Genomic DNA, 22,351 nt, shown 5'->3' with positions numbered 1-22,351 from the left:
GAGCTTGCTGGCGGGAATGTGAGATGGGGCAGCTGTGGTGGGAGAGTCCTGGGCTGGAGTTGCCGTCTGACCCAGCAACTCCACTCTTAGGTGTCTACCCCAAGGTCAATGAAAACAGGCTCACGTAAACACTCGTACACACCTGTTCACAGCAGCATGATTCACAACAGCGAAAGGCTTGTTGTGAAACAATAACCTTTTCATCTGGGAAAAACCCAGATGTCCACCGACAGGTGAATGGACACACCACATGCTCCATCCACCCAGTGGAATACAATTCAACCTTAAAAAGGAGCGGAGCGCTGACGCTCGCTAGTGTGGATGAACCTTGAGGACATGATGGTCAGTGAGAGCAACCATACAGAAGACCACATAGCGTGTGATTCCATTTATATGAAATGTCCGTAACAGGCCAATCCACAGAGACAGGGGTTAGAGGTCACCAGGGGCTGGGAGAAGGGGATATGGAGTGACTGCTAGTGGGGAAGGGGTTTCTTTGTGGGGTGATGAGTGTTCTAGAACCAGGCGGAGGTGATGGTTGCACAGTTCTCCGAATATGCAAGAATTGTCTTAGCGGGGGAGGCATGGGAGCCTAACCGAAGATGCCCTCCTGGGCCGAGTGGCTGCAGAACCATCCTTCACCATCATCCGAGGCCTCCAGTCTCCCTGTCGGCTGGCTCAGGTCCCCTCGGGGTCTGGCTGTGGAAGCCCTGGTCCCCCACCCACCCTGGCGCGAGTTGGACACCTGGGTCCACGTGAGCACAGTGACCTTGCTGCTGATGGAGGACCCCCGGAGCCGCCACTCTGCATCCTCCCCAAGCTCCTGGCAAGGGCTGGCTGGCCCTCCTCTCCCAGGCCGCGGCGTGGCCATTGTGTCCCCTCGGGGCTCCTCCATCACCCCACCCTCACCCCAACCCGCTGGCCCCAGTCTGACTGGGAGACAGACGGGAGGAGGGCTCTTCCAGGGCCCTGGAAGTGGCTGTGTGTGGTGACCCCCAAACCAGAGGTGGGGCTGCAGCCTATGACCCCTGTCCCCGGTGAGGGGTCCCCGGCCTGACTTCCCCTGGGAAACGTGGGTGGAAGCAGCCAGCTCGGATCCGGGGTCATGTCAGTGGGGCCCAGCGTGGGGTGGCACCTTGGGGCCCTCTGGCAGACTTGAGGTTCCCGGGCTGAGGCCACCCCAACCCAGGGCCTCCAGAAACCCTGCAGTCGGAGGTGACCGAGGAGGCCGCCCAGCCGGTTCTCCCTGCCCACCCCATCCTCGCCCTCACCGGCCCTCGGGCCCCTTCCTGGTGCCACCCGCGCATGCCCCGGGGTGTGGGTCACCTCCTCTGTAGGGGCCCCAGGCCTGGCACCGCTGGAGACACCCACCCCACCCTGGAAGCCCAGAGGCAGGGTCACTGCATCCACGCCCCTGCCTCCCAGGCCTGGCAGGAAGGGTCAGACTGAGTTTGAAGTCCTCTCCCTGGAACCCGAGTAGGGGGGCCCGGAGTGGTGTGGACAAGGGGCCCAGCCCACAGGGAAGGGGCCCCCCAAACCCTCCATCCCCGCTCCCCAGCCACCCCCCGCCCCCGACAAAACACAAAGAACATCAAAATCAGGCAAATGAGGCAGCAGCGGTCGTAACAGGCTGCGTTTAGTGGTTTTTTTATGTACAAGAAAAATGATTTTTTTTTGTCTGGTTTTTCATCATCTTTTGTCTTTTTGTTTTGTTTTTTTTTGCTTCTTTTATTACTTTTAAAGCTTCTCCCTCCCCACCCCCAAAAAGTGCATTTTTATCAATTTTTTTTTTTTAAATCTCCCACACTTTTATAAAGACTCTCAAATACAGTCTATGGAATGTCTGCTCTGTGCTCTGTGCCCCCGGTGGGCGCCACCCCCGCCCCCCTCCACCAGGCCTGGCCCCCCAAAGTCCAAGGCACCTCATATCTGGGCCCGGGTGGGGCAGGGGGGACCCTGGGCATTGGGACCGCTGGCCACAGCCTTCAGGCAGCCCCAGCCAGGGGATGGAGGTCTCCCCAGCCCCCTCCATCTCCTGCCCTGCCCCCCACCCCCCGTGTAAATCTATATATTTAGTGCGAGCTAGTCTGACTCTGAGGTTATGGCTCCTGGGGTGCCCGAGCCCCAGGCCCTGACCCGTCCTGCGCCAGCCAACATCCCCACTCCAGGAAGGCTGCTTCCTCAGCTTAAATAACTTTTTTTAAAATAAAACTGCAAATATAAATATCTTTCTTTCTCAAAAAATAGGATTTTTGCTTTTTTTTGTTGATTTTTACTTTTTTTCTCCTGCTTTTCCTTTCGCTCTCTCGTTTCTCGCCGCCTACAATCCTGGCTGCCTGGACTGCCTTGGTCCTGGAGGAGCCCCTGCCTCTTCTGTCCCGTCACATATGCCACGAGGCCGTGCCCTCCACGGACAATGGGTCTCAGTAGTGCAAAGACTCCCCAGAAGACTCTTGAAGGGGCTGGGGGACCCCCTACCCCTACCCAAGACCCCCCTCCCCCTTGGAAGGAAGCAAAGGGACAGCCACGTACAAACAGGGTGACAAGACAGGATAGCCATGAGGGGTCTCCTGGGCGAGCCGCCCATGGGGGGCAGACTTTGGTATGGCCCAGGGGAGCCCGGCTGGGCACAGGTCGAGACCCATACCCTTGTCAGGCTGGGCCTGGTCCGGCACTTTACATTCACTGGTTTTTAAGGTTTGTTTGTTTTTTTTTTTGCCTTTTTCTTTTTTTTTCTCCTAATCTCAAAAGGCGGGGTGGGGATCAAGGTGGGGGGCTAGCCAGGGGGCAGCAGCAAGGGTGCTAATCTCTCTCTCCCAGGTCCTGCAGGCTGGCGACCGCTCCAGGTGAGGGCTCCGGCCCCCACCATCCTGCTGGCCCACCGCCGCCGTCCCAGGATGCCCTCCCACCCCCCGCCGGAGCCCCCTCCTGGAGCTCCCCCCGCCTGGACCTCACTCATACACAAGCGCACACACACATTCACGCAGCTTCACCAAGATGATGGAAATAACAATTTCGCTATTTTTCTTTTTTTCTTTTTTTTTTTTTTTTTGTACCAGGCAGTTAAAAAAAAAAAAAAAAAAAACACCCCAAAAAAAGAAACCACAAAAAAAAAACCCAAACAACCAAACAAAAAAACTTTTTGCTGTGTCCTTTCTGACCAGTCAGCACGTTCCCCCTCAAATTTTTTTCTTTTTTTTTTGTTTGTTTGTTTCCTGAAACGCGAGAATTCAGCAGTATCTTTGGCAACACTTTATCACGACCTTAATTTAAAGAATAAAAATAAAATTGATCCACGTCTATATACAGTATGTGATTGCGCGGAGTTGGGGGCAGGGGCTGGGCTTGGAGGGCGGGGGTCCCGGCTCTGGGCCCATGCAGATGCTGCGGCCCCCGGGGATTGGCTGGTGGGCAGCAGGAGAGGGGTTAAGGCGGAGTGGGTGGGCAAGGCTGGCGGAAGCTGAGCGCAGAGCTAGGGGTAGGGGTTTAGTGCAATTCCCGAGGAGGTTTGTGTTAAAGTGTGCTCGGCGGGGGTTCAGCCCTTGCCCCCGCTGTAGTCCCAGAGGCCTTAATCCCCCAAGTCTGGTCTCCCCCCACCCGGCCAGGACGACAGCTGTGATTTTTCAGTTGGTTTTATTGCGAGGGGGTGTGTGGGTAGTGGGGGAGAGGGCTGTCCCCTCAGGGAACCTCTCTGGGAGCTGGGGTGGGGTAGGGGTGCAGGTCCCTAGCCTGGGCACTCGAGCTCCCTGTTCGGCTTCCACGGGTGGTTCTCCGAGAGAGCTCGCCCCACGATGCTGGGGTGTGGGTGGGGCCACCCGGCCCTGGGCTCCCCTGCCACCCCCCTCAGGAGGGGGGGTCCTGAGACATCTGGGGGGCTGACGGGCTCAGGGGTGGGGGGAGCAGGAAGAAACAAAAAACTGTCCTGTAGAAACAATGATGAAAGTTGCCTTCTTTAAAAGCTTCCCTTTAAAAACAAGAAAGAGATGGGGTCTGTCACAGAACCAAGGGGCACGGGGTGACGGGCCAGCAGCTAGAGGCGGGGAGTGGGGACACCCCCCGCACCTCCGGCTTTTGACGAGGAAGGGTCTCCGCTCAGCAGAGCGTCTATTTACAGGGCCCCACGCTAGGGTTGCATATGCGACGGGGGATGGGTGGGGGGTGGGGGGGGGGGAGGGTGCCCCGGCCTCTGGCGACACGGCCTCCCCAGCCCTGGCCCCAGTCCGTGGCCTGTGGCTCGGTCAACGCCGGGCCTTTGGGGAGCCAGAGGCTGGGGGGAGGCAGGTGCCAGCCCCCAGGTTACAGTCAGTGCCTTTGAGTAAAAAGAAGGGTGCAGTGGGGGGTGGAGTAAGGCCCTGGAGGTGGGGCCCCCTGTCACCCACCTCGGTGGGGATGGCGTATCCAAGATGGCAGCTCCTCGGTGGCCACAAGGAAGGGCGGCCATGTTGGAGGGTGGGGGGACAGCAAGGGTTGGGGGACAAGGGCAGGGAGACAGGATTGCTCTGGCTGGTTGGAAGGCCAGCCCTCTCTCGGGCCCATCCCTGAGCTGGGGAGTCGGTAAGGAGGGTCCCCGCGGACACGGGTGGCCACTGTATGGCTAGCAGGTGACGAGACGTCTCCAAATCAGAACCCAAAAAAAGGACAGAATTGGGGGGGGGACACGGCAGAAACACAAAAACCCCGCAGTCCTGCCTGCAAGGCGAGCCCCCGTGGTAAAGCACAAATACCTCAGAAGGCTTCGCCCTCACCCGTGACTTCCTGACCCCCTTCTCACCTCGGGGAACAGAAGTGGATTCTACGTCTGTGGTGGGTTTCTTTTTTTATTATTTTGTACAAAAATAAATCGACTTTTAGGAATTTCTGTTTGCTCTCTCTCGCTCTCTCTCTCGCTCTCTCTCTCGCTCTCTCTCTTATTTTATTTTTTTTTGTCTTTTTGACTTTTCATAGAAGTTGGTTGCAACTTGTAAACATGTTTTTAAATTAAGAATTAAGATAAAGTGTAGTACCCGTTCTGTTACAAAGTGCCAAGACTTCTATTTGTGGTTGGTTGTCTTGTTGTTGGTTTTTTTTTTTTCCTTTCTTTTTTGTAAAATCTTGTTTTTATTGCTTTTGTGACATTGGAACTTCTGGACACTCTCGCTCCCCACATCCCTGCCACCGTGAGACCCTGCGTTCCCTCTGCTCTTGGCTCTTTCACCCCACACTGTCGCCTGCTCCTCTGAGGAAAAGTATATTTTATATATATATATATCTATATATAAATTTTGTTTTTAAGGAGGAAAAGAGAAAAAAAAAAATCTAAAAAGTGCTTTTAAAAATCGGGAGAGGGCTAGGGGAAGGGGAGAGGGTGAAGACAAAAAGTTTCGCTCCAAACGTCTCATGGGGTCTGGGGTGGGCCTGGGTCGGGGGACCAAGACGGGGGTGACAGGGGCGCCCTGAGTGGCGGCCCGCAGGTCCCGCCGGGTTGTAAGTGCCGTGAAGGAAGGCGGCGGGGGCCCTTGGGGAGTCACCCTGGCGCCCTCCCTCCCCCCCTTCCCCGTCTTCTCCCCTTTCTCCACGCCTGGAAATAAATAGATTTGTGTCGCGGTGGCCAGGAGATCCGGGGGACCACAGGCAGGGACGGGAGGCGGGGAGGCAGTCGGGGAGACGGAGGGGGAAACCCCCACTTCGGAAGTGCCCTGAGGAAGGAGGGTGGGGGTGCGGATGGGGCCGTTTTAACGTCCGCTCACAGCGGACACAAATCATTTTTAAGGTCTTATCTCAAAAGACTCTAGAAACCAGCGGGGGCGGGGAAGGGCGAGGAAAAGAAAAGCCCCCCCCCGTCCCCGCCCCCCCCCCCCCGTGACCACCCTCACCCCTGCCGGGACCTGGGGCCCTGATCCGGCCTCCGATGGGACCCCAGACCCCGAACCGCGGGGCGCCCGGGGAGCTCAGAATCCTCGTGTCCCACAAAAACCCCAAGCTGAGCCCCGAAAGCCATCGACGGGGTGGGGGGCAAGCGGGGCTGGGGGTGGGGTGGGGCGAGGGTCCCCATGGAGGGAGAGAACATCATGAAGGAGAAAAATCTGAGAAAAGCACTACCCTAGATTCTGTGACGCTTCATATATATATATCTGTATATATATATATATATAGATATAGATATCTGTATATAGATAGATTTTCTTTTTTTGTGTTTTTGGGGGGTGGTGGGTGATTTGCTCTCTCTCTCTCTTTCTCGGGTTTCTGTTTTCTCTTTTTTGGTTTTCAAGCGAGTCCGGCCGCGAAGCTGCCATCGGCGGTGGCCCCGGCGCCCCCGTCGCCTCCCCCAGCGGCGCCCGCTACATTCAACCTGCCCAGGCCGTCGGGGCTGGCCTCGTCCTCATCCTCGTCCTCGTCCTTAAAGTGCTTCTCCTGGCCGTTGCGCCGCGCGTCCGGCGAGCCGGGCGGGGCAGGGGCACCGGGCGGCGCAGGGGCCCCCGGGGCGGGGGCGGGGTCGGGCCCCCCAAGCCCGCCACCCCGCACCCGGGGCTTGCGGCCGCGGCGCGAGGGCACGCCGTTGCAGCCGTCCTTCTTGAGGTGTCTGTGCAGGTGGTCGGAGCGCACGAACGTCTTGCAGCAGCTGTCGCACTGGTAGGGGCGCAGGCCAGTGTGGACGCGCATGTGGTTCTTCAGGTCGTAGTTGTGCGCGAACGCCGCACCGCACTGCTGGCACAGGTACGGCTTCTCGCCCGTGTGCTTCCTCATGTGCACCTTGAGCTTGTCCTGCCTGTGGACGGGCCGAGGGTCAGCCGGCGCCCGGCCGGGCCCCTGCCCGGGATGGAAGCCCCTCCGCCCCCGCCAGCCTCGTCGCGGGGAAACCGGGACCCTCGCGGAAAGGTGGGCTGCGGCAGGGGGCGCCCTCGTTTTGCGGGGAAAGGGGGTGCGGGTCCCCATTCTGAGAACAGCACCAAGGAACCCGCGAAGGTGTGAAAAGGGCCTCGCTGTGTGGCCACGGGGGAATGGCTGAACCTCTCTGAAACCCAATATTTTTGTTTTTTTGTTTTTTGGCCGCACTGCGGGATCTTAGTTCCCCCACCAGGGAATCAAATCCATGCCCCCTGCAGTGGAAGCGCAGAGTCTTAACCACTGGACCACCAGGGAAGTCCCACTGAAACCCTTTTCTTATGCATAGGAGGAGGAAGATAACAGGCCTCCCTCCCACCTGGGGCTCTGCCCAGTGGCAGGTGCATGGCTTCACACTACAGGCATTTACTGAGCACCTGCTGCATACCAGACCCTGTTCCAGGTGCTGAAAATGCTACAGGGAACAAGGAGGAATGCCGGAGTATTTGGTAACAGAGAGGGTTAAGCTGTCCTGGTTTTAGCACTGAAAGTTCTGTGTCCTGGGGAACCCCTCAGTCACTGAAAATCCAGGGCAGCTGGTCACAGTAGTAACCAAGCCCCCACCCCAGGGACCCCACCCCCTACCCCCAGTTCCTGCCAGATCTCCCCTCACCTCTGCCTCACTCTGCTCTGGCCACACTGGCTTCCTGGCTGTCACCCCAACATGCTGATAAACTATGAGCCTACCTCAGGGCCTTTACACATGCTGTTCTGGCTACCTGGAGCACTTTTTTCCCTCCCAGATCTTCACAGTTGAATTTCAGCCCAAACGTGATCTCCTCAGAGAGGCCCTCCCAGACTCCCTCACCCCCAGTCCCTCATGCCACTGCCTTTGTTTCTCATCTGTCTCCCTGACTGGACTGTGAGCCCTGAAAACAGGGACTGGGTGTGATTCCAGGGCCCCTCCATGCCCATCTCACCCCACAGGGAACTGTGTGGACCTGGTTCAGCCTGGGGCCTTTGGCCCACCAAAGCTGGTCACCATTATCAGTTCTGGGGTGACTATGACCCAGGTGTTGCTCTGTCCCCTTGAGCCCTTGAAATGTGGCTGGTCCAAGGTGAGATGCGCAAGAAGTGCAAAAGGCACCCCAGATTCTGAAGACTTCATTTGCTCAATGTACTGTAAAAGATCTCATTTATAATTCTGCTTATTGATCACATATTGAAATGGAACTAATGGATTATGTAAAATATGATTAAAATTACTTTCACCTGTTTCTTTTACTTTTTAAAAATGTGGCTGCCAGAAAATGTAGAGTCACGGAGGTGGCTCACATGATATTTCTATTGTACTATGCTGGTCCATAGTGATGGGGGTGGATTCCTGCCTGGAATCCACAAGGCAGGGGCAGGGACCTCGGTCTCCAGAGCTCTGGCTAGACTCTGACCTGCTCCTTGCTGCAGACTCTTATGCTCCACTGAGTCACTCGGGGTCTCTCCCTTCTGATGCCCACCAGACTGAGAGCTTCTTCAGTGCCAGGACTAATAAACTCCTACTCATCCTTCAAAGCCCCACCTAAAATGCCCCTCCTCCTCCAGGAAGTCTTTCCCAACCCCGAGACAAAGGCCTGCACTCCCCTCCCCCGGGGCTTTCAGTCCCAAGTCCCTCCCTCTGGTACTGCCCACAGAGATGGTGTCCCTGCTTGGCCTAACTTTTCTATGGCTTCTTACTATTCTGAGGATCAAGACCTGGCCCTTTGCAACCAGACCCCCTGCCTATTCTCTGGCCTCGTTACACCCCCACGTGAGCCAGCAGAACCTGGGCCACAACAAACTCATCGCTCCCTGGATTAACTTGGGCTGTTACCAGAAAGGATGGCAATGGCCAGGCGCTTCCCGCCACCCCCCACCCTGCCTCCTCGGAGCCGGCTAACATGGTCTCCCAGTTGCCCCGCTCAGACCCTGGGGCCAGGTCACGGAGGGAACAGGAGGGACTCGGATTGTTCTAGCACTGTACAGAGATGTCCCTAGCTGAGGCTTGGAGGCTCAGAGAGGGGAAGTGACTTGCCCTGAGTTGCACAGAGGGTTGGGGGCTGTCCCAATGTGGGGTGGGGGTGGAGGAAGCCCCAGTTTCATCACCTCAAGCCCCGGCCTGGGTAATTATAGCCCCGGCCGCCACAGGCCCTGCTTACTCAACTCTTTAGTGTGACTCAGAGGGGCCCCTGGGCTCCCCAGCCTGGAGGGAGGGGCGGGGGCTGGGGCCCTGGAGGGCAGAGAGGAGCCAGGTGGGCGCCTGGGAGGAAGAGGCCTGGCCTGGTGGCCCTCTCTATGCCTCAGTTTCCCAGAACGGCAAACAGGATCAGCCCCGGGTTGAGGGTGGGGTGGCCAAGAGAGCTCCAGGCCAGAAGGTGAAACTGAGCCTGGCTGAGGGTGGGGGCGTGGGGGAAGGTGTCACCTCTCCAGGCTCTGGCTTGCTGGGCCTCCACCAGGCTGCTCCTCCCAGGCCCCAAGACCCCTGAGGGCAGGGCCCACAGCCAGCCCAGTCCACCATCCCCACAACTGGAGCAAGAGGGAGGCCCCTAAGACCACCGGCACCCTGATCTCACCAAAGGGGGAGAGCCAGGCCACCTACCAGGCTGCCTGCCTCCCGGCCAGTGCCCTTTGCCCCTGCCTGGCACTCCTGGGCCCTGGAGTCCCAGCCACACCCTCCTCTCCTGGCTTGCTGGGGAGGGGGCCCGGGGGCTGGTCCGGGGGTCAGCTCCCAGATCCTGTCCCCACAGGGCAGGGCCGGGAAGCCGGGACAATGGCCTCTTTCTTCGGCCTGGGTGGGTGTGGCTGGGGGAACCCCGGGGCTGGTGAGGGTAGGGGGTGATGCTGAGTCACCCAGCCTGGCTAGGCCCCCGCACACCAGCCCCCTGCCCCCACCGGGCTGGCCCACAAGGCCCAGCCTGCCACCTCTGGACTCTTAAGACCAGATCGCAAAATCCCCCCAGCCTGGCCTCAAACTCCTCCTGTCCAGGGACCAAGCCCAACGGCTCCCATGCCCTTTTCCCTCCACTGGCTGTGGCGATTCCCTAAGCTGAACTGGCCTCAGGGCCTTTGCACTGGCTCTTCCCGCTGCCTCTCCCTTTCCCTCTCCCCACGGCTCCCTCCTTCTCCTCCTTCAGCTCTCAGTCCTCGGGGAAGCCTCCCTGTTTAAGGCAGCACCTACCGCCGCACCCCGACCCTGTTCTCTGCTCTTTTCCTCCCTGGCACTTTCCACCAACTAGTGTTATCAGTTCTGCGGTTTTATCTCGCACATGCTCCGTCGCCCCCACGGGGATTTTGGCTTGTCCCTCCACTTCTAGAACAGGGCCTGGCACCCAGCAGGCACTCCATAAACGTTGGCTGAATGAAGCAAGTCCCCCGGGCTCACGGAAGACTTCAAAGTTACCTAACGACCAGAACTCCCTGCTCCAAGTGGGGCTGTCGCCCTCTCCCAAGGCCCACATGCACCAGTCGGGACGAGAAGAACCACCCAGGGAAAAAGAAGAAAAGCGACTCCTTGGGCCCTTCCTTCCAGCCTCACGCAGGTCGGCACCGCCTGGCACGCTTCATGTTCTTGTGGTCACCTTGTTCAGGGCCTGTGCGGCACCACCCACCCAGGCTCTCTCGACAGGCGCATGGGGGTCGGGGGTGCCCCGATAGACAACGCACCCTTGCAGGGCAGGGTGCGGTGTTGTTTTCACACGCGGAAGCAGGGTGTGAGCGTGCTCGCGCAGGGCGGGGCAGGGGGTCCCCGTGTGGCTGCTTTTGGGGCAAAGGGCCCCCAGGAAGCACCCCCCACGCCCCCCCGACCCCCGCCCCACGCCACGGTGGCGCCGGCTCACCTGGTGAATCGGACCTTGCAGATGTTACACTCGTAGGGCTTCTCACCCGTGTGGGTCCGGATGTGCCGCGGCAGCTTGCCGGCGCCCTGGATGACCTTCTCGCAGATGGGGCACTTCTGGAAGGCCTTAGCCCGGATCTTCTTCTCCACCTTCTGCGACCAGGCCGGGTAGACGTCGCCGTCGTGGGCGCCGCTGAAGTACTTCAGGTAGTAGTCCACGACGCCCTTGTCATCCGCCCGTGACTCCTCGTCGCTGTCCCCCGCCGTCGCCGCCCCCGCCCGGCCCACCGACGACATCATCTGCTGCAGAAGCGTGCTGGCCGCCAGCCCGTCCGCGTCGGCCCCGTCCCCGTCCTCGCCCTCGGCCGTGCCTGACAGGAAGCCCGGAGAGTCGCCCGGCTCCGGGGCCGCCTCTGACAGCGAGGCTGCCTCCTCCTCCCCGCCCCGGCCGTAGTGGCCGTTCTGTGTGGCGGTGGACGGCTGGGCCACGGGGGTCGGGAAGAGGCCCCCAGCAGGGGCGTCGTCATCCCGCTCCGGCCACAGACCTGGGTTGCTATCTCCCTCATCCCCGTCCCCGGCCGGGGGCCGCTCGGCTGGGGGGCCGGGCCCGTAGAAGTCCAAGCCATTGCAGTCGCCGGAGGCCACGGCGGCCACGGCAGCGGCCACGGCCTCCTTGGTGGCGTCCAGGTCATCGTCGGATGCGCCAAAGGCGGACCATGGAAATGAGGCGGCGGCGGCGGCGGGCAGGCTGTTCATGGGGTTGCTCTGGAAGAACTCGAGGTACTCCTTGGCGCGAAGGAGGTTTCGCTGATCAATTTGATCTACGAGGTCCAGCTGGCCGGCATCGGCACCCGCATCGGCCGCCAGGATCTGCCGGTCGAGGAGGTCGGCGCAGACGTGGCTCACGGCGGGGATCTCGAGCAGGCGGGCGGCGCTGAGGATGTCACCCACGTTGGCTGTGCTGACGGTGAGCGTGGCCGTGTAGGCGAAATCCATGAGGGCCGTGAGCGCCTCGGCGCTGACGAAGTCGATCTCGTACACGTTCTGCTGGTCCACCACGGCGCCCGATGTGAACAGCTTCTTGAAGTACTGGCTGCAGGCAGCCAGCACCGAGCGGTGCGTGGGGAACTCGCGGCCCTCCACCAGGATCACCACGTCGCACAGCAGGCCCTGCGTCCGCTGCTCGTTGAGTCCGCTCAGAATGTCGCTGCTGTGGTCGGGGAACGGGATCCCGATGGGGCCGTCCACGCCGCCGGCCATCTTCCGCGCCGAGACCTGCAGCACCGGGGAGGAAGGGGTGGTCGTGAGGGACAGGGAGGGCCGGGCCAACTGGCCGGGCTGCGAGGCCCTCAGAAAGTAGTGCCCCCACATCCCCGCCCCACCTCCCCCGCCAGCCTCGGTTTCCCCAGCTCTGCACCAGGATGGTCCACGGCTGGTTCTGCATCATCAAAGTGAGAGGACGTTGGCGAAACCCAACTGGGTGCTTCAGAGATGAACACCGGCCCCCCTCCCCGCTTTACGAGAGAGGGGAGTGCCCGTCCAAAGGACAATTTGAAGTGGCGTGGGAGCACACAGAAGGTGCTCAATAAATGCCCGACACAAGTTGTTTCCTAATGAATCTGAGCACGGGATTCTGCCCATGCCCTCTCTAGGAGGCCACAGCGGTGACATAAGGCACCCACCGTGCGCTGCCCTGGCCGAGCGCCCAGCAGTCCCAGAGGCAGCACCGTCTCCACCGCAGAGGTGAGAAAACGAGGCTCAGGCTCAGGGAGTCCCAGGGCCCCATGGCTGCACCTCAACTCAAACCCAGGGCAACTGACCCAAGACCCAATATCCAACCAGCATGGCCATCCATCCCTGCCTAGCCCCTCAGCCTCCCTAACCTTCTCTCCTGCCTCCTGGTCGGGCCCAGTTCTCTTGGGGGACTCTGAGTCAGCAGGAAGGGGTAAGGCCAAGACCCAGGGACCTGGCCAGGGTCATCAGGGCCGAGGGTGTGCCCTGGTGGGGTGGGGTGGTGACTCTGCAGGACAGACCCCTTCCTGCCCTGTGGAACCCCTAGGACATGGCTCGGCCCTCGCAGTGAGTAACTGGGGGAAACCAGGCCACTGCCTGACGCTCCTCCCTGCCCACTCAAGCTGACCCCGTCAAGGAGGAGTGGGGGGCCAGGGGCCTCCTGCCCACCTCCTGCCTGGCCAGCCCCTCTCCTTTTGGCCACCCTGTTTGCACTGTTCAGCCCGGGACAAGGCCCTGCCACTCTCCGGGCCTCAGTCTCCCCATCTGTCAAATGGGCAGAAGCCTTTGGAAAAGCAGGGCCATGGGGGGGACTCTGTCCCGCCCCTCTCCCCCCCCCTCCTATTTTCCGCCTTCCCCTGGGCTGTGACTCATCCACCCACTCGGGCGCTTGTGCAACCCTCTGGCTCTGTCCCCACCCCTCCACCCTCTCCGGGGAGCCCCCGGCTGCCCCAAGCCACCCAACAAAACCCACATTCCTCTGGGCCCAGCCAGCCTGCTTTCAGGCCAGAGCCTGAACCGGGCCTTCCTCAGCCTCCTAAAGACCCCAGGACCCCCAGCTGGGTGACCCAGCTCAGCTCTAACACAGATCCCTCCCACTGTGCCTCTAGTGGGATACAGGCGGCTGGCCCGGCAAGGGAGCTGGGCTTGGTCTGGTCAGCCCTAAGGCCAGGGTAGGCCTGTCCCGACCCAGGGCCGCCCTGCGAATGGGGTCCAGGCCTTGGGGCCGACACAGAGGCCTTTGTGTGGCGTGCAGGCGGCCAGTACACTTCCCGGGACGCCTCTCTCCGCCGCCCGCCCTCTTTCCCGCCGACCGCACCAGCTGCTTAGCTCCCGCCTCTGTTCCGCCAGCCCGCGGTGGGTGGCGGGGCAGGCTCAGATGTGGCTGCTGGGAGCAGGAGGATGGGGATGGGGGCACGATGACCACCCCCCCCCCACGAGGCTCGGCCACGGGAAGCCTCGGCAGAGCCCCCTGTGGCGGCTTCCACCCCCTGCCACCATCTGCCGTCTGGCCCCGGGCCCCAGGGAGCAAGCGGGCAGATGGGACTCCGGATCAGACCGGCCTCGGCCCCTCCTCGCCCCTCCTCTGATCCGGGCCACCAACGTGCCAAGATGGCCACCCTGGCCCTGCTTGCCAGTGTCCCCTCAGGGGTCCTCCTGGGGCCTCTAGGTCGAGACCTGAATTGGTCCGGGTGACTCACCCCTCGCCAAGGCCCCTCCACCCCCGCCTTCCCACCAGCACCGAGCCCACCGGGCCAGATGCTGGCACATCCTTACTTCAGGCGTGAAGCTGCCCAGGCTCCCACTTGCTGGAAGCCACCCGGCTGGGAAGGAGCAAGCTCTGGCCTTGAACCTGGCCTGGGGCAATGTACCCAGCCCTGGGCCTGGGTCTCCACCAGCTGGAGGAGCCGGGCCACATGCTAAGAGCCTGTTGTGTGGGGCAGCCCTTGGGTCTGGGCTGGGTCTGAGGGTCTGCGCCCTTGTCCTTTCCCAGCTGGGGCCTCTATTTCCCCCAGATAATCATCTGAGACCCTCCCCCAAAGGGCAGGGCCTGGGGCAATACCAACCAAGGAAAGCCCCAGGGAAGTAGCATGACCCCCATTTACAGATGAGAACACCAAGGCCCACAGACAGCTAGAATCCAGGCCAAGGGCACCCAGCAAGACTGATCCAGGAGCTGACAGAGGCGAGAGGCTGGGGGGTCCGTCCCCCAACCCTCCCCCCGCCGACACCTCCCAGCCAGCCACAGCCCCTTCCCTGGCCCTGGAAACTAAACTGACCCAGCCCTCTCTCCAGGAACACACGCCACCTGCCTGCCACGCCCGGGGCCACTGCCCTCCCCCCCACCCCCCCACCCCGGGCCTCTCAGAGCCCTCCCTCTAAGAAAGCAGAGGAAGACCCTGCCAGGTGGGAGAAGGAAGTCACGTGGGGTCCAGGCAGCAAAAAGCACCTATTACTGAGCACCCACTGTGCGCCACAGCACCATCTCACCAGGAGAGCCCCGTGGCTCCCTTCCTGGCTCTAAGAGGCCCTGCTGGCACCCGACACCTAGTAGGTGCCCCGACACGTGACGGTTTCCTCGGTAATGATGAGCCAACGAAAAATTCTCTCCTCCAGGAAGCCTCACCCCCTCAACGGCCAGGGTCCCCTGAGCCCAGGCCTGCACCCACCCAGGGCCCCGTGTTTCATCACAGCTCCACCCCGACACTCGCCCCCATGGGATTTCCGGGGCCGTTCGATGCTGACTCGGCGGCCGGCCGAGGGGCAGGCCTCGGCAGGCTCTTCCTGGGCTGGAGGTGGGGCGCCCTCCTCCCTCTGGGCTGCTCCCAGGCCACCCTCCACCCCCCGCCCCCGGCCCAGGCCTCCCCTGGGCAGTGCACGTTAGGGGCGCAGCAAACGACAGGAGGAACCAAAGACCAAAGAGCTATGCGCTGGAGAGCCCACACCCAGCCCCGCCCACCTGGCTGGCAGGCACACCCAGTACCAGGGGACCGTGCCAGTCCCACCTCCAATCTAACCTAGGGTCACTTGCTGCAGCAGGCAGCAAGGACCCGGGCCTGCTTTTTGCCCTCCGAGGGGGCCTCCTCTGTGCCCTGGAACCTTCAAGAACTAACTGGACCCTGGGCTTTAGAGATGAGGACAGGCTCAGGGAGGTGATAAGACCAGGGCAAGGTCACACAACAGACCGGCAGCCAGGCTGGGACTCAGACACTCTCACTTGAGCCGGCCTGAGCTGACACCTCTCAACTACTGGGGATGCAGGCAGAGCTCAGGAGCGTCCTGACCTGGTCCCAGGAACAGCAGGTGTCACCCAGGAAGGACCCTAGGATTGTGGGAAAGGTGTCCCAAGCATGGGAAACAGCAGGGGCAAAGGCCCGGCGGTGGGCACCTGGGAGAGGGGCAGGGGAAGGAGGCTGGAGAGTCCCCAAGGTCAGGTGCAAGGTGAGGGTTGGGGCCGGGCCTCCTCCTCCCCCCCACACTCCTCAGGGGGTGGCCAGCAGTGGATAGGTAGGTAATTGCCACCTGACGCCTTCCTGGAGGAGTGTCCAGGGATGCGGGCAGCTTAACAGGGGGTTAAGGCCTCCCTCCCTACAACTCAGGGAGAGAATGAAAGGAAACTATATAAGGGACCTCTAACACCTACTACCTGCCACAGCAGCCCGCGTCCATATCCTGGCTCCTCCATTTCCAAGCTGGGTGAACCTGGGCCAAGAAAAGCACCTCTCTGTGCCTCATTTTCCTTGGGGGTTGTGACAGTGGCAAAGGGCTCCACTCCCATCCTCTTAGCAAACTTTGGCCTAGGACCTACTATGTGCCATGGACAATCCCCAAAGGCCCAGTGAGGCTGTTTACCCCCTCCCTTGTGGACTGGGGGCTTTGAACTTCACCTCTGAACGTCATTCCAGGAATCCAGCCCCCTCCCCAACTACTGTGTACCAAGGAAGTGTGTGGTGAGCCCCAGGAGGAAGCTGAGCCATCATGTGTGTGTGGGGGAAACCAGGCCCAGAGAGGGTGGGCGGCCGGCCCAAGGTCACACAGCAAGTCTGGCGCCCAGGTGCGGCTGCCAGGCCAGTGCCCGGCCGCCCCCGCCCCCTCCCAGCCTGGCAGCCTGTGTTGCAAGGTTGGTCCTGACAGGTTACCCCGCCCCGACCTGGTGCCAATCCCCGCCTGGCCCAGTACCGAGGCCGGGGTTTAATGGGACAGGAATGCAGCATCCTGATCAGGAGGTGGGGGGCACCAACAGCTCAGGGTGACTGCTGGCTGCCAGCTGTCAGCCTGCCCCCTGCCCGCCTGTCCTCGCAGGCCTCCCTCCAGGCCAGACACCAGCAAACAGGCCCTCGGCCATTTTATGTGTCCATTTATTGCCCTAAATGGGGAGGGGCTTCCTGCCCGGGCCTTAAAGGGCCAGAGGCAGGAAGGTTGCGGGCCCAGTGGGAAGTGTGTGTGTGGAGGCTGGTGGGGGTGGGGATTAGGAGGTCATGGGGATCCCATCTGAGCCCCAACTCATGGGTGGGGCTGAGGCCCACCCTGTTCCCACGCTCTGAGTGCTGTCGTGGGCCAGGAAGTACAGCCCCGACACCAAGACCAGCTTCCAAGAGGAAGCCCTGCGAAGACAGAGCCATTCTCAGTGGAGGTGGAAGGAATAAGCTTCCTGTCACCGGGGGTAACCAAAGCCAGGCCTCACAGAATCCCATCCGTGTCTACACTGCCCTCAACTCAGGCTGCACCTGCTTATCCAAGATGCCCAGGAGAGGCCTGGGTGACTTCCATCCAGACTGCTCCCTCCCTCCCCTGAGGCCGGCTTGTCACCTGGAGGTGCCTGTACCACCCCCAGCCCCACCCACAGCCTGAGCAGGCGGACAGCTCGGCCTGGAAACCCCAAAGGGGTGCTTGGCCCACTGGGGCCCCAGTGTCCTGTGCCTACAAATCCAGCCAGTTCCCTCCTATCAAACACATCCTGATGGGAGGTGGGACCGAGCCTTGTTTTCCAGTCAAACCAGAAAGGCGTGGGTGGGGACGCTTCCACCGAGTGGCCGTCCACAGCCTGCTGGGGGGACAGATGGAGGGGCTGGTCCTTTGGCCAGATTCTCCACAGGGCACCTTCCGCGCTTTGGTGCTCCAAAGACTCGGGACTCAGGCCGCAAGGGCAGGGGCTGTTCCTCAACGGGGCTTGACGGGGGCCTGGTCTGGATCAACTCAGCATCAATCCTCATAGCTCTGGTAGGCAGGGTCTGTAACCACTGCCCCACTTCACAGGCCAGGAAACTGAGGCAACTTGCCCAGAGTCACACAGAGACTGGATTTGAACACGGGTCATCTGTCTGGCTCCATCTGGCCAAACTAACTAGTCCTCCCAGGGCTCCACCCTCCTCCCCCACCACACACAATGCCCCCAGGTACCAGCAGGGGACTAAATCCCCCCACCCTGGGGGCCTGGGGGGGAGGACAGCTTATTCTCACACCCCCTCAGAGCTGCCTTGTGATAGCCCAGAAAAGGGAGAGGTTTGCCTGAGGTCACACAGGGAGCCTGGGGCAGGGCTGGAGTCCAGCTGACACCTGTGAACTCAGGGCATCAGAACAGAGATGCAGGAGAGGCTCCCCCAGGCCCTGACACCACACAGCAGTCACTCAACAAACATTCCTGGGGAATCACTGAGTAAATCCTCACTTTTGGCCTAAAGGTAATCTCCCCATTGTACCAATGGCAAAACTGAGGTTGGCAGAAGGGAGGTGACCTCCCGAGGTGGACCTCAGCTGGAGTGGAGGGCCGGGCTGAGATTGGACCACAGTGGCCCCCACCCAAGCCTGTTCCTCTGGTCTCCACTGCCCAGGGCTGTTGCAGGGTGGTTTATGGTCTATCAGGCGCCTGGAGCACAAGATGACAGGTGGGGGGGTGTCTCAGACACACACAGACACACACACACACACACAGACACACACACACACACACACACACACACACACACACTAGCAGAATCCCTGCTGTGTCCTGAGCTGACCCAGGTGCTTCCTCCATGAGGGAGGGAAGGAAAGGGAACACAGGTGGACCTGCAGGCAGTACCTGGGGGGAACCCACAACCACCTCATTTTACAGAGAAGGATGCTCAGGCTCCAAAAGGCCATGGGGCTTGTCCAAGGTCACAGAGCAAGTGGGCCAGCATTTGAAACCCCTGTGGACCCCCTCCTCAGGCCAGCTCTGCTTCAGAGGGGCTGGCCCTGACTCTTGGCTCTGGGAGGTGACCTGGGTCTCCTCGGAAATAATGGGTTGTAAAAACACAGAGCCCTGCCGGTCTCCAGGGGCCAAGGTGCCAAGGGGCGGGGCTGCAGCTCAGATGGGGTGGGAAGGGCCTGCCTCGGAAGGCTGGGACGCAGGGAGGCTAAGGCCCCTGCTGTGTGACCTTGGACACCTTGCTGCCCCTCTCTGAGCCTCACTGTCCTCTTGGGGCAAAGGCTCCATTTGGCAGACAGGTGCCTGCTGTCAACCTCCAGGCCCTCTAGAAGAAAGGTGGGCCGGCGCCCCTCGGCTGTGACACACAAAGGACTTTGGACGCGTCCTAAACTAGGAGGCAGGACCACAAGGGTCAGACCCAGCTCTGGCTGGGTGACCTTGGGCTGCTCTCTGCTTCCCCCAGGGCCTCAGTCTTCCCTGCCCCATAGGGCACCGCTCTGAGCCTTGCTCTAAGCCCCTGAGGCCCCATGCTTGCGTCTGGCCTCCCCTCCTGGTCTCAGTTTCCTCGCATGGCATCGGGGACCTCCACCAGCCCAACCAGCTTATGGGTCAGAGGGTTCCAAGGAAAAGAAGGGAAGGAAAAACGCCAACACGAGGGCTAGCTACTGCCTCGAGAACCTTCCCCACTGGACGAAGGCTGAGCACTGCCGGGCCTCAGTCTCCCACACGGAGAAAAGGGTGCATGGGCTCCCCGCAGCCACCCGCTGCCGAGGGCCTCTGCTGAGAGTTGCGTGGCTCCCCGCCCGGGCCAGGGTGCTGACTGGCCACCACGCAGCCAGTCAGCCAATCAGAACTGAATAATAAATACCCCCCCAAAGTGACCCACGAATTAAAATTTCAGTGTCCCCGTTGGCTCCTCTTTCCTTCATTAGGCATGCGGATCCCAGGGCTTCGCTCTTCCAGCCACTGGCTCCTGCCCCCCCTTCTCCCCCAGGCTCCCGTCTCCACAGCGATGGCTGGCGGTAAACAGAGCCCCGAGCCCAGCCGATAAGTGCCAGGCCCCACCCGGGGTGGCCCTCGGGGGAGAATGCCCCCCTACCTGGAGCCTCGGGGGCCTGGGCAGCAGCAGGGCCTAGCCTGGACTCCCCGGACCTCTCCCAAGACCAGCTCTGCCAGTAGGAAGTGATCGGCTGGTCCTGGGGAGGGCCCCCCAGTGTGGGAGCGGCACACTCAGGGTTACGCCCTGGCCCTGTTGGGGTGGGGGTGGGGGGCTGACATGGAATCCTGGACGCCCTCTCCGGCCGGGCCTGCTCCGGCCCTGGTCCGGGAGGCAGCTGGCAGGGAGGGGGGGTGGGGGAAGCCAAGCAAGCCCGCCACCCATGGGTGAGCCAGGTGGGCACACCCGGTGGAGGGGCACCAACACCTCTCTCACTTCCGCCGCCTGGCTAGGGGGAGAGAGGAGTTGCCTACCTCCCCCTGCCACCCCGCCAACTGCTGGCTACATTCCCCAAACATTTAGTGGGTGCCCACAGGGTGCCCGGGCCTGGTTGGACAGCAGTCTCTTGCCGCGGTCCACCGGACTCCCTCGCCGCCGGCCAGCCAGCGCGGACAGTGCCTCCCAGGACCCGCAAAGGCCTGGGCCCCGGGGGGTGCACCGGCCCCAGCTCAGGCCCCTGCCTGGTTCCCAGGCCCGGGGCTGGGGGAGGGGGCCGGTTCCTAGGCCGGGGAGGGAGGCAAAGCGAGGGAGGGGGCCAGATCCCACCAGCTCACCCCCTCCTCTGCCCGGGCTCAGGGTTCGCACGTGGTGGTGGCGTCAAGGGGAAGGAGGGGTGTCCGGGCCAGAGGAGACGGGGTCACGCGCTTTGGGGGCGCGGACGGGGGAGAGGGGTGCTCTCTGCTCCCTCCCCCGGGGCCGGGGCCGGACAGCCGCGCGGGCAGGGCGAGGGGCCAGGCCGGTCCCCCCGCCCAGGGCTGAGTCAGGCCCGGGTGGGGGCAGGAAGCGGCCCCCTCCCCCGCCCCGGCCGCAGCGCGCGGCCCCCGCCCCGGCCCGCGGGCCCCCACAGCGCCGCCCGCGCGGGGGGCTCCTACCTCCTTCCCGGGGCAGCGGCGAGGGGGCCCGGCCCCGGCGGCGGCGGTGGCGGCGGCTGCGGCTGGGCTGGCTCCCTCCGAGGGGCCGGGAGGCGGCAGTGAGCCTGGCCCCGCGCCACCCCCCGCCGCCGGCGGCCAATCCCCACCCGGGCTGGGGGGAGGGCGATGCAAATTACCCCGGATCTGGGTCCGCCCGCCCGCCTCCCCCACGCCCCGGCCCAGTCTGCACTAGGCCGCGCATCCCCGGGCTCGCCTGCGCTGCGCGGCCGCCCGGGCCGCCGCCCTCCCCGGGGAGCGCCGGGTGGGTGACCCCCCCCCCCCGGGGCGGGGGGCTGAGGGGAGGGGGGCTGGGGACGGTTACACAACCAGGCGGGGAGGGGCCCCGGGGCGGGGAGGGGGCCGGCCCGCGGGCCGCGCAGCCGGAAGCCGGGGACCGCCACCGGCCCCCGGCAAGGGGAGCCCGGCTCCAGGCCCCGCCCCCTGGCCGTCAGGGCCCGCCCCCGAGCCGCGCCGCGCGATCGGCCCGCGCCCATTGGCTCGCCAGCCCGCCGCTCACCGCCCCTCCTCCGCACCGCCCCTACCCGCGGGCCGCGGCGGGCCGCCGGCGCAGGGCACCCTGGGACTTGTAGTCCTAGCTGCCTGCCACCTGCCAGCCGCAAGCGCGGGGGAACTACGATACCCAGAGGCCCGAGCGGCCGCGCCCGCCCACCCGGACACCCCACCCCTTCCCCCTCCTTTGCAAAGCCCCCCTCCCTGTTTTTTCAGCCCCCTCCCCCCCATCCCCCATGGAGCTCAATCCTGGCCAACTCCAACGTATGCACGCAGCACCGAATAGGCCCCCGGGGGGCGAGAGCGCCCCCAGTACCCAGATGCAAACTTAGCACGCGACGCGCCCCCCTATCTCCCCACGCCGGCTCCCCCCACCCTCAATGCAGCCCCGCTTCCCCTCCCCCTCTCCCCGCGCGCCTGGGAGCCCCGAAAAACCATGCACGGAGGGGGGGGCTGGCGCACAAGCCCATGCACTTCGCCCCCAATACCCACTCCCGGGCGGCGCCCCCTCCCCGCCCTCGGGATCCAGGGCGCCTCCCGCCTCCGGGCAGCTGCCAACCACCCCCTCCTCTGAAACTTGCGGAACGTCCCCGGATCCCGGGATCGCCCCTTCCCGAGAGGGCAGGGGTGGGCGCAGCGCCCCCGGCACGTCCCCGCCCTGCACCCCGCGCTGGGGGCTACGCCGGGCGCTGACTTACCTCGCGGGGCCGGGCCGGGGCCGGGCCGGGCCGGGGCGCGCGGGGCCGGGGCCCGGAGTTGGGACTGTGCTCCTCGGCCGCTCGCCTCTGGGGTCCGCGTCTCGCTCTCCCCTCGCTGGCTCTCCCCTCGTCGCTCCCTCGCTCCGGCGGCGGCGTCACTGCCCCTACAGTAACTGTACAGTACAGCCAAAGCCCCGTATGATGCTCGCGACTCCCTTCCTGGTTTCTCCGAGGGCAAGAGGGGTCCTCCCTTGTCTTAAAGGTGCCGCAGCCGCCGGCCCCCCCACGCCCAGCCCGCCCCCCCCACCCCGGCCTCAGAGGCCAGAACAGGCTCGGCAGGTCCCCTCTTGCCACGTCTCTGCCCTCCCGTGGGGCTTCGCCCGTTGCGCCGGGGAGACCGGGCTGTTACTAGGTTTTGTCAAGTTGTTGGGGGGGTCCAACCCGCCCCCGGCGCGCCCCCCCCTCCTCTGACCTCTCCGCCCCGCTGTGCGGCGCCGTGCCAGCCTGCCAGCTTATCTGGCCCCAGAGCTCCCCGGGGCGCGGGGGGAGCGGGCCCCCCGGGGTGGAGGGGGTGGGGGCCTCCAGATAAACAGGCCCCCAGCCTCTGCGCAGAGGCGGGTGCGGGGGGGCGCGGGCTTTGCCCCCGACGCCTGGGGCGTGGCAGGA

The 22,351-nt window shown here is 62.9% G+C and overlaps 1 protein-coding gene across 2 annotated transcripts; it reads right to left on the bottom strand.

Moving 5' to 3' along the window:
- Positions 1–5,028: 5,028 nt before the first annotated feature.
- Positions 5,029–21,819, bottom strand: ZBTB7A (zinc finger and BTB domain containing 7A). 2 transcript variants are annotated; one of them, XM_082381680.1, is made up of 3 exons: positions 21,686–21,819; positions 10,671–11,944; positions 5,029–6,745 (listed from the first exon to the last, which is right to left on the bottom strand). In XM_082381680.1, exons 2-3 carry the CDS (start codon positions 11,927–11,929, stop codon positions 6,244–6,246), a joined length of 1,761 nt encoding a protein of 586 aa, XP_082237806.1. In that variant the 5' UTR covers positions 11,930–11,944; positions 21,686–21,819; the 3' UTR covers positions 5,029–6,243. The 2 variants fall into 2 exon arrangements, with proteins under 2 accessions (XP_082237806.1, XP_082237805.1); XM_082381679.1 differs by lacking the exon at positions 21,686–21,819 and adding an exon at positions 20,439–20,669.
- Between the last annotated feature and the right edge of the window lie 532 nt (positions 21,820–22,351).

The sequence above is a fragment of the Balaenoptera borealis genome (genome assembly GCF_965194805.1).
Source record: "Balaenoptera borealis genome assembly, chromosome: 2".
NCBI classification, from domain to species: domain Eukaryota; kingdom Metazoa; phylum Chordata; class Mammalia; order Artiodactyla; family Balaenopteridae; genus Balaenoptera; species Balaenoptera borealis.
This window is presented reverse-complemented; position numbering and strand designations above follow the sequence as displayed.

Coding starts and splice junctions, on each gene's coding strand:
- ZBTB7A (XM_082381680.1), bottom strand. CDS start 11,929: ATGGCCGGCGGCGTGGACGGCCCCATCGGGATCCCGTTCCCCGACCAC. Junction 6,746..10,670: donor TGCAAGGTCCGATTCACCAG/GTGAGCCGGCGC, acceptor GCCCGTCCACAG/GCAGGACAAGCTCAAGGTGC.